General features: G+C 51.6%; 1 protein-coding gene across 2 annotated transcripts; it reads right to left on the bottom strand.

The window, feature by feature from the left end:
- Nucleotides 1-5,928: 5,928 nt before the first annotated feature.
- LOC145535812 (uncharacterized) lies at nucleotides 5,929-11,593 on the bottom strand. 2 transcript variants are annotated; one of them, XM_081564143.1, is made up of 3 exons: nucleotides 11,491-11,593; nucleotides 9,502-9,573; nucleotides 5,929-7,400 (listed from the first exon to the last, which is right to left on the bottom strand). In XM_081564143.1, exons 2-3 carry the CDS (start codon nucleotides 9,521-9,523, stop codon nucleotides 6,361-6,363), a joined length of 1,062 nt encoding a protein of 353 aa, XP_081420269.1. In that variant the 5' UTR covers nucleotides 9,524-9,573; nucleotides 11,491-11,593; the 3' UTR covers nucleotides 5,929-6,360. The 2 variants fall into 2 exon arrangements, with proteins under 2 accessions (XP_081420269.1, XP_081420271.1); XM_081564145.1 differs by lacking the exon at nucleotides 11,491-11,593 and having other exon boundaries at nucleotides 5,929-7,397; nucleotides 9,502-9,620.
- Between the last annotated feature and the right edge of the window lie 1,790 nt (nucleotides 11,594-13,383).

Below are 13,383 nucleotides of genomic sequence, written 5' to 3'. Positions count from 1 at the left end.
GCTTTGTAGTTGTAGCAGCTAAGTGCAGAGTATGGTGGCCGAGCTGATGGCTGTGGATCCTGCAGTCTGAACGCTGAACCCCAAACATTGGAAGACTGTCTGGAGTCACAGGACATGTTTGCTCTCTCTGCTGAGATGATATCAATGGGGACCCAGGTTCTCCCTCCTACTCTCTAGCAGCCATCAGACTGCAGGCACTCCCCACAGTAAGCCCTGAGCAAACTCGGGAAGGAGAGTACCTGCCCTCTAGCAGCCATCAAGCTGAAGCCACTTCTCCTGGTGAGCCCTGAGGAAACTCAGCAAGGAGAAGAATACCTGCTTTTCATCAGCCATCAAAGCGCAGCCACTCCCCACGGTGATCCCCGAGGAAATGCTTGAAGGAGAATACCTTCCCTCTAGGAGCCATCAGGCTGCAGCCACTCCCCACAGTGAGCCCTGAGGAAACTCAGGAAGGAGAAGACAGGATACTGGTCCCAGGTGGTGAGGCGTGTATCAAAGGGGATGATTACAGTGAGATGGCTGGTGCATCTTCCCACGCACAGAAAAGTGCTAAATTCCTTAACTTTAGATGCTGCCTCCTGGTTTTGAAATCCTAAAAGAGTCTTACTGAATAAAACATAACTCTCAACAGCTAGGTTATAAATATTTTTATTTCAACACATATGAAGTAGAGACTTTCCAAAGAAAAACAAAAGACAAATCTCAGCATTCGGAACACTGGCGCCAGCGGTGGCCACACCCCGAAAGATGCAGCTCGTGGAGCCATTAGCACAGTCATCACCCCTTTTCCATAAGATTGTGGAGTGGACGCTGAGAGTGGGGAATTGCTACAGGGAAGAACAAAATCTGACTCCATGTTGAATGTTTCGGTTTAACCTTTGCTTCCTGTTGGTTTGTTTACTACAGGGATTCTGTCCATACATAATGGCCTGCCTCAGGAAACCCTGCCCCTCTGCCTTTGTTCAGGACCTGACCACCTCTGGATGGCTACAGCAGGGAGAAAGTAACACGTCTCCTCCCGAGGCTGGCCATTCCAGGAGATATTTGCCAGAGTAATGGCCTTTTCACTTTATTTCCTCACCTCCCAGCTCTGTGTTCCATAAAAGACACTGGCATCCAGACCCTGACAAGATGGTTTCTTTTACATGTTAGTCTGCTATCTTCTCAGTCTGCCGGCTTCCCAAGTAGAGTCGTATGCCTTGCCTCATCACCTCGCCTCTGATTTATTGGCCTGTTGTGAGGCAAGCAGAGCGAGCTTGGACTTGGTAACAATCCCACATGCCTTGCAGTCAAAAAATCAGAACATAAAATGGAAGCAATATTGTAACAAATTCAATAAAGACTCTGAAAATGGACCATCTCAAAAAGATCTGAAACCAAAAACCAAAAGGAGCTCAGTGGTGTCTGAAATATTTAAAAGGGAGTTAGTGCCCCTCTCGCCCGTCCACCCTGAAGCCGCACTGGACAGTGAGGCCCGTCCATTCAGGACACCCTCTCCGGACCCAGGTGGGTGTGCTCTGCCCCCATGCCCACCTGGGTCTCAGGAGGCGGAAGAGACACAGCCTAGGGGCTCTCTTCTCTGGTCCAGGGCAGCGTCACACCAGCCACCCTGTCTCCCTGCCCGTAATAAATAAGGAGGGCTGTCAGCACCTGGGCGAGTGATGTCTGGGCACCAGGACTGCCTCGTCCTTGTGAGATTTGATGTGAAGACAGCACAGAAGGAGAACCAGCCAAGAGGAAGCCAGTCAGCGTAAAGCCCTCTTCACAGGGACCCTGTGAGACCCAAGACTCACTCTGCCCACCCTGCTCCGACTTCCGGGAGCTGGCCTTTGTCATTCTCTGGGCAGGAGGTGGGAAGGACAACCCGGTCTCTCTTCCTCCTCCTGAGACCCAGGTGGGCACCGGCAGCGCCTCCACCTGGGGTCCGGAGAGGGTGTCCAGGATGCACAGGGCCTGACCGTTCAGTGAGGCCGGCCCTTGGCCACAGTGCACTGACCTGCGGCAGGGTCTCAGGTTCCCTGGCATCCAGCTCGCCCATCGCCAACCCCAGCTTGGTGTCTTGGGAGCCCCTCGCTGGCAGGCACCCAGGAGGTGAAAGCTGCATGCCCAGCGAGAGGGAGGAGAAGCCGGTGGGGCAGGGGCCCAGCATGGAGTGTCCAAGGCCCCTCTGCTGCCCCAGGATCACCCGGCCTCGCCTGCCGTGGCCTTTCTCCTCTTCAGTATGTGTCTTTGTGGCTGATGTTGCCAAACACCTTCCTCTGGAAGAGAAGAATCCATGACCGTGGAAGGGGTGGGGGTGAGGAGGCGCTGTAGCCCTAAAGGAAGCTTGAGAACTAACTTCCCTGAGCCCTGAAAGTACTGCCTGTTACATCTGTACCAACCGAAGCCGAGATCCAGACAGATTCTCTGTGGAAGCACTTTTCACGTCCAACAAGAGAACCAACTGAGGCCAAGATCTGGGCAGATTCTCTGTGGAAACATGTTTCATGTGCAACAAGAGAGGATTTGTTAACCCACAGCTGAACCCCGAGACGTGGGACGTGCTGTAACTGTGGAAACCGCAGGGAACGTGTTTGAGAGGCTTCTTCCTGGACGGCTCCCCTGGGGCCCCCGGAGTTACTGGACCCAGAGGGGGTGCACTCACGCTTCTCTCCGCACTGCAGGCCAGACGGTGCCCCCAACCTCACAGCCCCGCTCTCCCGCCTCCCTGAGTTCAACAGAAAGCCCCGGTCACGAGGCCAAAGCGCAGGCTTCTTGGTGAGCAGAGCAGAGGCCGGTGGGAAGGTGGGTGGAGGCTGAAAGCTTTCATAGAAGAAAAAGATGCACGTGTGTTCCCGTGTGTGGTGGCCAGAGGCTGCAGTGATTGATGTTTCCTACACATTGATGGGTGGGTTTTAGTTTCTTTTTTCCTAAATTTCTTTTTTTTCTTAAACAGCTGCATATTATGAGAAAATTTTTGCAATCAACCACGAGAACTTGCAAAATAAGATTTTTTTTCTTTCACTAAAATGTTGAAGTTTTCTATGGTGACAGATGAACAGCTTCCTACTTTTGAATATTCATTTAATCGGCTGCGCTGGGTCTTAGTTGTGGCACGCAGGGTCTTCAGTTGCGGTATGTGGGATCCAGTGCCCTGCCCAGGGATTGAACGCCACCCCCCTGTGTTGGGAGCTCAGAGTCTTAGCCTCTGGACCAGCAGGGAATGCTGCAACCTCCTACTTAAAAAAGATTATTTATTTACTTTTGGCTGTGCTGGTCTTCGCTGCATGCGGGCTTCTCTCTGGTTGTAGGGAGTGGGGGCTGCTCTCTCGTTTCTGTGCTGAGCTTCTCACTGTGCTGGCTGCTCTGGTTGGGAAGCACAGGCTCCAGGCACTTGGGCTGCAGTAGCTGTGCCCGGGTTTAGTTGCTCCATGGCAGATGGGATCTTCCCAGATCACGGATTGAACCCGTGTCTCCTGCATTGGCAGGTGAATTCTTAACCACTGCACCACCAAGGAAGCCATTCCCCTCCCCGCTTCCTGCCAACATCCCCATTTAAAAAAAGACTAAAAATAATCTGTTTAGTAACTTTTCAAGAGTCTGAGCTCTGAGGTCAGCGTCTGTGGTGTCATTCTCCCAAAGGCTTCAGATACTGGTTGGGCTCATGAGTCTGGCAACCAGCGCAGATCTGGTGGCTGAAGACAGGCTTGACCCCTGGAGCTCTGCCCTCACCGACTCACCCAGGGTCCCTGAGTCCTGGCAGCCAAGCAGAGCGGCGCGCAGGCGGGGCTGCTGCAGTCAGAGTGGAGCCTGCGGCGGAGGCAGCTGCTGACCTGTCCCCGTGCAGGGCAGTCACGGTGTCAGGTGAGGCCTGGCCGCTGTCGTGGGGACAGGATGGGACTTCAGACAGCTCACACCCCCACCCCACCCCCGCTTCAGGTCGTGGCTTGTGGCTGCTGGCAGCTCCCGAGGGCTGGGAGGCTGTGGAAAGCACCAGCCCTCTTGCTCAAGGTCAGCTGAGACCCCAAGCTCTGGGGTCACACACCGTCCCCGCCACCATGCAGGTCGTCCCACTTCTGTGAGGGAGGGCCTGTGAGGGGCTGTGGGTGATGGGGGATTTGGGGGTGTTGTGGGCTGGCCCAGGAGCCAGCTTTTTGAGGGGAGGAGAGGGGAGCAGAGGGGAGGGAGAAGCTTTGAATTGCTCAGGCTCCCAGGGGATTCCAGGCCCAGCTCCGGTGGGAGGTGCAGGTGAGAAGCCCCTGCAGGTTGCTCGGTCCCCACCGTAGTTCAGTTGAAGCCCCTCTGCCTGCACTACCCCTAACTCTCCCTCCCGCGGCCCCTGCCTAAAGCCGCAGAAGATGGGGAGTCTATACGGCTTCCCTTCCTGTAGGGAAACCAAGCCACAGACAAACGTGTTCCTTTAAGAAAGCATGAAAGAAACGAGAAAATACTAGTGGGTGGTTATTACTGACATGGTTCATGTAGAGACGCTTCAGAAGCCGGGCACAGGAAGGGAACTGAGGGCTATTGCCCCCAGTCCTGGAGTTTGCACCCTCCGCCCCCCGTCCCACGGCCCACTCTCCCCTTGGTGTCTTCTGGTGACCGGGCGAACTTCAGCCTCCTGAACCCATCCTGGAAGGATGAGGCCAGGGCAGAGGTCATTCACAGAGGGGAGGGTGTGGTCGACTCTTTAGCACGCCATTGCCTCCACTCTGTGTCGGAGCTCAGTTCTGGGTCAAAGCAAGCGTGGCTTCCTGATGCGGTCACTACCTTCACTCACCGGGGGGCCTTTGTGTCCACCTTGTCCCTTCGTGCAGCCTGGTCACCCCTGGGACCCGTGTGTGCGTATCTGCTCTGCTCACAGCACACCCCGGGGTCCATCAGACTTCACTCATAAAAGGGACATGTAAGGATGAGCTATTCCATAGTTAAGAATTTCAAGGTCGTGACAGCATTGACCAGAGCACGTGGACACAGGTACGAGGCCCGTGCATAGAGAAGCCGCTGTGTGGGCTTCGAGGACCCTCCGTGTGGGGGTGGGATGGGGGCCGGACAGGGATTTCCTGCACACGCGGCTCCAGGCTCTGTTCTCGGCAGGGCGGACGACTGTCGGCACTGCCTGTCCGTGGAGGGGCTCTGGGGCTGCCCAGCTCAGCAGGAACGGCAATGGTGGGAAGGGAGGGCGCCCTCCCTTAGCACCCCTGACCTCACACACACTCATCAGGGCAGCCGAGTGCCTAAACGGCCCCTTCCTCGTCTAGCTCTGGAGACCTGGAAGGTGTGGGGGCTGAAGGACATGCAGAAAACAAAATTCTGTAAAGCAAGTACCTTTCTATTAAAAAATAAAAAAAGATTAAAAAGTCCACAAAGAACAGCAAAGGTGGGGCTTGCACCCTCAGCCAGCCTCTGCCAGATTCTGCCTGTGCTCATGCATCAGACTAAAATGCTGGTGCCTCCACCCTGTATCACAGATGAGAACAGAGACACAGAGAGGCTGAGCATCTTGCCCCAGGTCGCACAGATGCTGAGGGCAGGGCTGAGAACTGGACCCCTGTGGTTGAATCTGGAGTCCAGATGCTGTGATGACCCTGAGGGAGTGGCAAAGACCAGATGGCCCAGGCTGAGCGAGGCACACACACACACACGTGCACGAGGCCTTCACCTTTGGGGCCACAGAAGACAGAGGAAACCAGAGGGCAACCAGGAGAGGCCAAAGGAGGGTCAAGGTCTATAAGGAGGAGAGGCCACACTTCCCAGGAGGCCAGGAAATTCTCTTCTCTGGTGAATCTGTCTGAAACCCTAGATTCCTCTCCCTGGACCCAGGAACTGACTGTCCCATGACCTAACTGAGTTGGTTCCAGAATTATGCCTTCCCAGGGGTTCAGCTCCCACTGGACCCCACTGCTGTCAGTAATAAGGGGAGAGTCAGTGTGTAGTCTGGGCTTCAGATTTGTTTGGAGACAAAATGTATTAGAAGAGGAGTACAAAAAACCACAAAGGCAATTGGCATGAACATCTCCGGAACACTTAAGAAACCCTCTGCTGTTTATCTACCTCCTTTCCTGTCATAAAAGTGGAAGGGCTATTTAATCAACTAATTCTGTGCTTATCACACTCTTTCTTTAAAATATTTATTTATGTATTTATTTACTTGGCTGAGCTGTGTCTTAGTTGCAGCATGTGGGAGCTAGTTCCCCAATCAGGTATTGAACATGGGTCTCTGCATTGGAGTCTTGGCCACTAGACCACCTGGGAAGTCTCTCCTCATACTCTTGGGGACAGTAACGTGTCATAGATGTCCTCTGAGGCCCCCTTAGGGCTGAGGCATGGGGTGGCTGCAGTAATCCTCCTGTGGCTAAGATGTGGTTTGCTGGTCATGACTCAGTCACACTCCCTGCAAACATAGGGCTTCTCCCGTGTGTGTGTCCTCTGGTGTCTGATGAGATGGGCCTTCTGACTGAAGCTTCGCCCACACTCCACGCAAACATAGGGTTTCTCCCCTGTGTGTGTCCTCTGGTGTGTGATGAGGGCTGACTTCTGACTGAAGCTTCGCCCACACTCCCCGCAAACATAGGGCTTCTCCCCTGTGTGTGTCCTCTTGTGTGAGATGAGATTTGACTTATCACTGAAGCTTTGCCCACACTCCCCGCACACATAGGGCTTCTCCCCTGTGTGTGTCCTCTGGTGTGAGAGGAGATTGGACTTCTGACTGAAGCTTTGCCCACACTCCCTGCAAACATAGGGCTTCTCCCCTGTGTGTGTCCTCTGGTGTCTGATGAGGACTGAGTTATCACTGAAGCTTCGCCCACACTCCCTGCAAACATAGGGCTTCTCCCCTGTGTGTGTCCTCTGGTGTGTGATGAGATGGGACTTCTGATTGAAGCTTCGTCCACATTCCTCGCAAACATAGGGCTTCTCCCCTGTGTGTGTCCTCTGGTTTGTGATGAGACTTGACCTATCCTTGGAGCCTTGCCCACACTCTCCGTACCTGACTCTTATAATCCTTGAGACCCCTGCCTCCATGAATAATTTGCCTGTGTCCTCTGGATTCAGTTCCTTGCTTGTGCTGGTCTCTTCTGTCATTCTCTCATGCACCCCAGAACCCCCCATTTGTCCTCTGGGTGAGTAGGAAGAGGCCCTTGAAATCCTCTTCAGCCTTATGCTTTTCAGCAAAGGTTGGGGCCTGTCCTTGGCCTCGTGACCCTCAGGTTTGTCACTCGGGCTGTGTGTATCAGAATAAAATCGCTGCTGCTGATTTTGATTGCCTGGGCAGGGATCCTCTGCTTGGAGGTGGTCTCTTTCAGATGGTCTCAGGAGGGTCTGAGACGGGTGATTGCATTGGACGTGTTGGCTGAGGAATTTCTGACTGGAGAAGGCCAGAGAGCAGGAGGCACATGGGTGGATCTTGGGCTTCGGTGCTGCTGAAAGAGGAAGCTTTTGGTCAGGTAGCTGGTTTGCCATGGTAAGGCCTGGCCACTAATCATCTTAGTGTTGAGAGCACACGATTTGTGTCCCACCAAGTGTGTCTTTACAGTCCACTTTTCCATTCCATTCTTATTCTCTACATCTAGAGAAATCTAGGAAGCTTGTGTCAAAGGCCTTTTCTATATATCACCCAGAGTAGGGACCTTCCCGCAGCATCAGAGGCAGCGTCTCTCCTGATAGAGGTGGATCTGCAGGGACCTTTCCCTGCGTGTATCTGAAAAGTCATGTCACCGTGGCCACAGGTATTTTACCCTACTGAGAGATAAGACTCCTGATGACTTAGGTAGAATCTTCCTTAGTGGCTCCCTGTGAGGGGAAAGGGTCTATTAAGTTAGGGGCGCCTGGCCTGGAGCTCTCTGCATATGGGAGGGAGTGCAAGGGGTGGTTAGAGCAGGTGTGAGTAAAGCTGAATTTATGGCTCCTGGTTCAAAGAGCGGCCTTTGCGCCGATCTCTGCAGGAAGTGGGTTTCAGACTGGACGAGACCGAGTGGCCCAGGTCCCACTGACTACAGGTCTCTGGCTCCTGCTGCCCCAACTGGTTCACAAATTGCTCCTCTCTGAGTTTTCCATAAATCAGAAAATAAAGGCATGTCCTTTCTCAAGCCTCAGCAGTATTCATACCTCATTTATTTCATTCAGTCTTAGTCCATTTAACATGCACTAGGAATTCCTGTTTAAAAATACACCTCCAGCCAGACTCCTCACACCCTCACTCCCGTGCACCTTCAGCCAGCCCACTCTCCCCTCATGTCTGGCAATGAACTGACCTCTGAGGGGACTCCCCGCTACTGTCTTTTCCCCAAAATGAACCAAAGCATCGTCACAGAACAGAGAACGTGCCGCTTGCAGCTGAAAGCCTCACGGTTGTTCTGTGTCACCCAGGAAGAGCCCTGGGGCCTGCACGTGGACGCGGGCCCTGAGGCTTCCATGTCCGGTCCAGCCTCCTTCCTCGCCCTCTGTGCTTCCTCCTGCGACCACCGGCATGGCCTCTCGTCCCGGCCCTGGGGCTGCGGCACTGGATGCTCCCCTGCCTGAATCCTTTCCCAGGGGTGTTATCTCTGCAGAGACCCTGCCCCACCATCCTGTGCCACAGCCCACCCTCTGCTCAGGCTGATCCGAGGCACTTTTCCTGCGCTGTTTTCCTCAGAGCACCAGCCCCTGTCTGGTATGAAGCCCGTGCTGCCCCAGGGCAGTGGTTCTTGTCCGGAGCCACGTCAGGCATTACTGACAAAATGGAGGCATGGCCCCAACCCCCTCTCCTCATCCCACAGGCATGGTCCCAGGATGAAGAAGTTAAGTCTTGTGATTCTGACTTGTTCTTTCCTTTCTTTGGTTGAGTTGGCTGGAAAGAATGTTAAGGTGCTTATTGTCCTTGAGAGGAGCATGAGAAAGCACAAAGCCTTCTGCAGCTGTGCCCAGAAAATAATCCATAAAGTTAACCATTGACATTTGTTCAAGGGTCTTTACAAAGAATGTTCCAGGATGAGCACGTAGGCCGCAGCTTGAGGCCATGGGAAGGATTGTTATCTGAGACCTGCTTGTGAGGGAAACGTTTATGGCAAAAGAAGTTTGCTGAGTTTAGGGTTTAGGAATAATTAAGAATAGTTAGAAGCTAAAAGTTTAAGAAATGTTGTAGTGTTAGCATATTTTACTTCAGCGTATAGAGATTAGGAATTTTAGAGATACTAATAGCTAGGAGCCTTTTTAGGAGGTAGTGCGCTTAGGATACTAGGGGCTAGCAGGATTTAGAAAGATAAGAAATAAACTGAGGAATGTGGTATGCAGCCCAGATATAAGCATGAGTTACAATGTAATCACAAGTTAAATATAGGATACTTAAGAGAAAGTAGATAATAGATAGTAAAGCTGATTCGGAGAGAATCACTAAAGCAGGAACTCTGCTTGAAGGGCAACAGTGATTTCTGGAGACAATAAATCTGGGTGAGGGGGAACTGAAGATGTTAAACCTCTGACCTAATGCCTTTGTCAAAGTATAAAAGAAAACCTGATGCTTGAAATAAACATGCAGTCCCGTACCTTGAGTCAGAGGCTGCATCATTCTCCACCAACACCGCTCATCCCTTCAGGCCGATTCCCTGGCTGCTGGAGCTGGACTCCGGCACATACCCACAAGGAATTTGTGTCCAAAACATAGAAAGAGTTTTGCAGCTCAATGTCAAAAAAACAAAACAAGCAACCCAAGAAATAAAAGGGCCCAAGATAGAAACAGATATGTCTTCCAAGAAGGCTTAGAGATTCCCATAAGGCACACGACAAGATGCTCATCATCTCTATCAGAGACAGGACCATCAGAAGTCCCTTGGGGCGGAATGATCCCCTGGAGGAGGAAACAGCAACCCGCTCCAGTGTTCTTGCCTGGAGAATCCCATGGACAGAGGAGCCTGGTGGGCCACAGTCCATGCGGTCACAAAGAGTCAGACAGGGCGAAGCAGCTTAACACACAGTTAGCAATCAGAAGCCCAGTTTGTTATAATGCCACCAACGGCATCATGAATGGACAGACTGATCTTCATACTAACCGCAGATCAGAGCGAGAAAGACAAACGTCATGAGATATCATTGAGAATTATACTCCAGTGAGTGAAGTGAAGTCGCTCAGTCGTGTCCGACTTTGCGACCCCATGGACTGTAGCCTACCAGGCTCCATGGGATTTTCCAGGCAGGAATACTGGAGAGGGTTGCCATGTCCTTCTCCAGGGGATCTTCCCAACCCAGGGGTTGAAGCCGGGTCTTCCACATTGCAGGCAGACGCTTTACCATCTGAGCCACCTAATGCAAATGAAGTATCTCAGCCAGTTAGAAACACTCACAAACTTAGAAAACCAACTTACGATTATCAAAAAGATGTTAAGGATAAGGGATAAATTAAGAGTTTGCTAATAATATATACATATTGGGGCGTGCTTAGTCGCTCAGTCGTGTCCAACTCTGAGACAGCATGGACTGTAGCCCACCAGGCTCCTCTGTCCATGGGGGTTTTCCAGGCAAGAAAACTGGAGTGGGTTGTCATTCCCTCCTCCAGGGGATCTTCCTGACCCAGGGATCAAAGCCGCGTCTCTCGCACCTTCTGCATTGGCAGGCAGGCTCTTTACTGCTAGCACCACCCAGGAAGCCCACATACATGTTAGGAATATACACATTACTATGTATCGAAGAGACGATCAAAAGGGACTTATTGAAGAGCATGGGAAATACACACTGTTGTCACCTATATAGAACAAGAACCCAAAGAAAGAAGAGATAAACGTCTGAGTATCACTGAATCAAGTTCCTGTACATCTGAAACAAACACAGTTTCAGAAATCAACTCTACTCCAATAGAAAATAACAATGAATGCACAGAAAGAGGGGGAAAAAAAATCTGAGCCCTGAAGAAATGCTGCTGCCTAGTGGCCGCTTTTTGTAACAGCAACTCCAAAAGCTCTGTTGCCTGCGTCCCGCCAAGACTCTGCGACTGCATGGACCGTAGCCCGCCAGGCTCCTCTGTCCATGGGATTCTCCAGGCACGAGTACTGGAGTGGGTTGTCATGCCCTCCTCCAGGGGATCTTCCCGACCCAGGGATGGAACCCGCGTCTACCTACATTGCAGGCAGGGCATCCTTACCCACTGAGCCGCAAGAGAAGCCCCACTGCCTGGAAGGGGCTGTTTATAAAGACCTCAATCCCGGCACACCTGGGAAGGGCTGGCCGGCCGGGTCAGCCAATCCTCACCTATCAGGGGCTCATCGTGGCAGAAAATGGGCCTTGTTGTACCGGCCAAGTGCAAAGAACAGGAGTGCAGTCCTGAGGGTCAGGATGGACGTGGGGCTACAGCTCTGGCTGGTTTTCTAATCATTTTATCTGGCACTCAAGTGGGAGGCAGTTTCGAGCAGACCTTCTCCTGGTGAGAGGAGCCCAGGAGTCCGGGAAGGGGGGGTGGGGGTGGAGACAGTGCCCGGCGCAGCGGAAGCCTGTGCAAGTCCTGGTGTTGGGAGGACACACAGAGCAAGGCCCAGGGTCACTGACCTTCCAGGAGCGGCTGTCGGTCAGTCCAGGTCCTGCTCTGAGGGGCTCAGGGTCAGCTCTGGTCAGGAAACGGGCTGGGGGTGCTCTGCGATGACCGCTGTGTGCTGAGCTCTGCCCAGACGGGCCCCTCCCCTGGGCGGGGTCAGCCCACGTGAGCCCGTGCCCTGGGAGGGGCGTGTCCACAAGCTCCCTCTCTCTGCAGCTGGCGCACAGTCTATTAGGGTGCAGATTAAGATCAGCTGAGGGCAGACGGTCAGGGCCCTTTCGGTTGTGGCCTGGCAGGAATCCAACCCGCTGTGCTCACCGCAGGAAAGGTGTTGAGACCAGGAACACGGCTGTTGTCCGGAGCCGCGTGAGGCATTACTGACCAAATGGAGGCACGGCCCCAACCCCCTCTCCGCATGCCGCAGGCACGGCCCCGGGATGAAGGAGTTAGGTCTTGTGCTTCTGACTTGTCCCTTCCTTCCTCCGGTTGAGTTGGCTGGAAAGAATGTTAAGGTGCTTATTGTTCTTGCATGAGAAAGCACAAAGCCTTCTGCAGTTATGCCCAGGAAATAATCCATAAAGTTACATTTGTTCAAGGACCTTTACAAAGAATGTTCCAGGATGAGCACATAGGCCGCAGCTTGAGGCCATGGGAAAGACGGTTATTGAGATCTGCTTGTGAGGGATATGTTTATGGCAAAAGAAGTTTGCTGAGTTTAGGGTTTAGGAATAATTAAGAATAGTTAGAAGCTAAAAGTTTAAGGTATATTGTGTTGGCATATTTTACTGTAGCTTATAGAGACTAGGAATTTTAGAGATACTAATAGCTAGAAGCCTTTTTAGGAGATAATGGGCGTAGATACTAGGGGCTAGCAGGATTTAGAAAGATAAGAAATAAACTGAGGAATGTGGTATGCAGCCCAGAGGCAAACATGAGTTACAGTGTAATCACAAGGACACTTAGGAGTGAACTCTGAAGGACAACAATGATTTATGGAGACAGTAAATCTGGGTGAGGGGAACTGAAGATGTCAAACCTCTGACCTAATGCTTTTGTAAAAGTATAAAAGAAAACCTGATGCTTAAAATAAACATGCAGTCCTTCACCTTGAGTCAGAGGCTACATCATTCTCAGCCGACACCGCTCATCTCTTCAGAGCAGATGACAGCCAGAGTCCAGCTCCAGCAGCCAGGGAGTCGGCCTGCATGCGGGACTGCATGTTTATTTTAAGCATCAGGTTTTCTTTTTTTTCTTTTTTTATTATTTTTTGTCAGGTTTTCTTTTATACTTTTACAAAAGCATTAGGTCAGAGGTTTGACATCTTCAGTTCCCCTCACCCAGATTTACTGTCTCCATAAATCATTGTTGTCCTTCAGAGTTCCCTCTTAAGTGTCCTTGTGATTACACTGTAACTCATGCTTATATCTGGGCTGCATACCACATTCCTCAGTTTCTTATCTTTCTAAATCCTGCTAGCCCCTAGTATCTTAAGCTCATTATCTCCTAAAAAGGCTTCTAGCTATTAGTATCTCTAAAATTCCTAGTCTCTATAAGCTATAGTAAAATATGCCAACACTACAACATACCTTAAACTTTTAGCTTCTAACTATTCTTAATTATTCCTAAACCCTAAACTCAGCGAACTTCTTTTGCCGTAAACATATCCCTCACAAGCAGGTCTCAATAACCATCTTTCCCATGGCCTTAAGCTGCGGCCTATGTGCTCATCCTGGAACATTCTTTGTAAAGGTCCTTGAACAAATGTAACTTTATGGATTATTTCCTGGGCATAACTGCAGAAGGCTTTGTGCTTTCTCATGCAAGAACAATAAGCACCTTAACATTCTTTCCAGCCAACTCAACCGGAGGAAGAAAAGGACAGGTCAGAATGACAAGACCTAACTCCT

The sequence above is a fragment of the Giraffa tippelskirchi genome, chromosome X, assembly GCF_054371585.1.
Source record: "Giraffa tippelskirchi isolate mGirTip1 chromosome X, T2T-mGirTip1v1.2.pri, whole genome shotgun sequence".
Taxonomy (NCBI): Eukaryota; Metazoa; Chordata; class Mammalia; order Artiodactyla; family Giraffidae; genus Giraffa; species Giraffa tippelskirchi.
The sequence above is the reverse complement of the archived record's forward strand: the minus strand, read 5'-3'. Positions and strand labels throughout refer to the sequence as shown.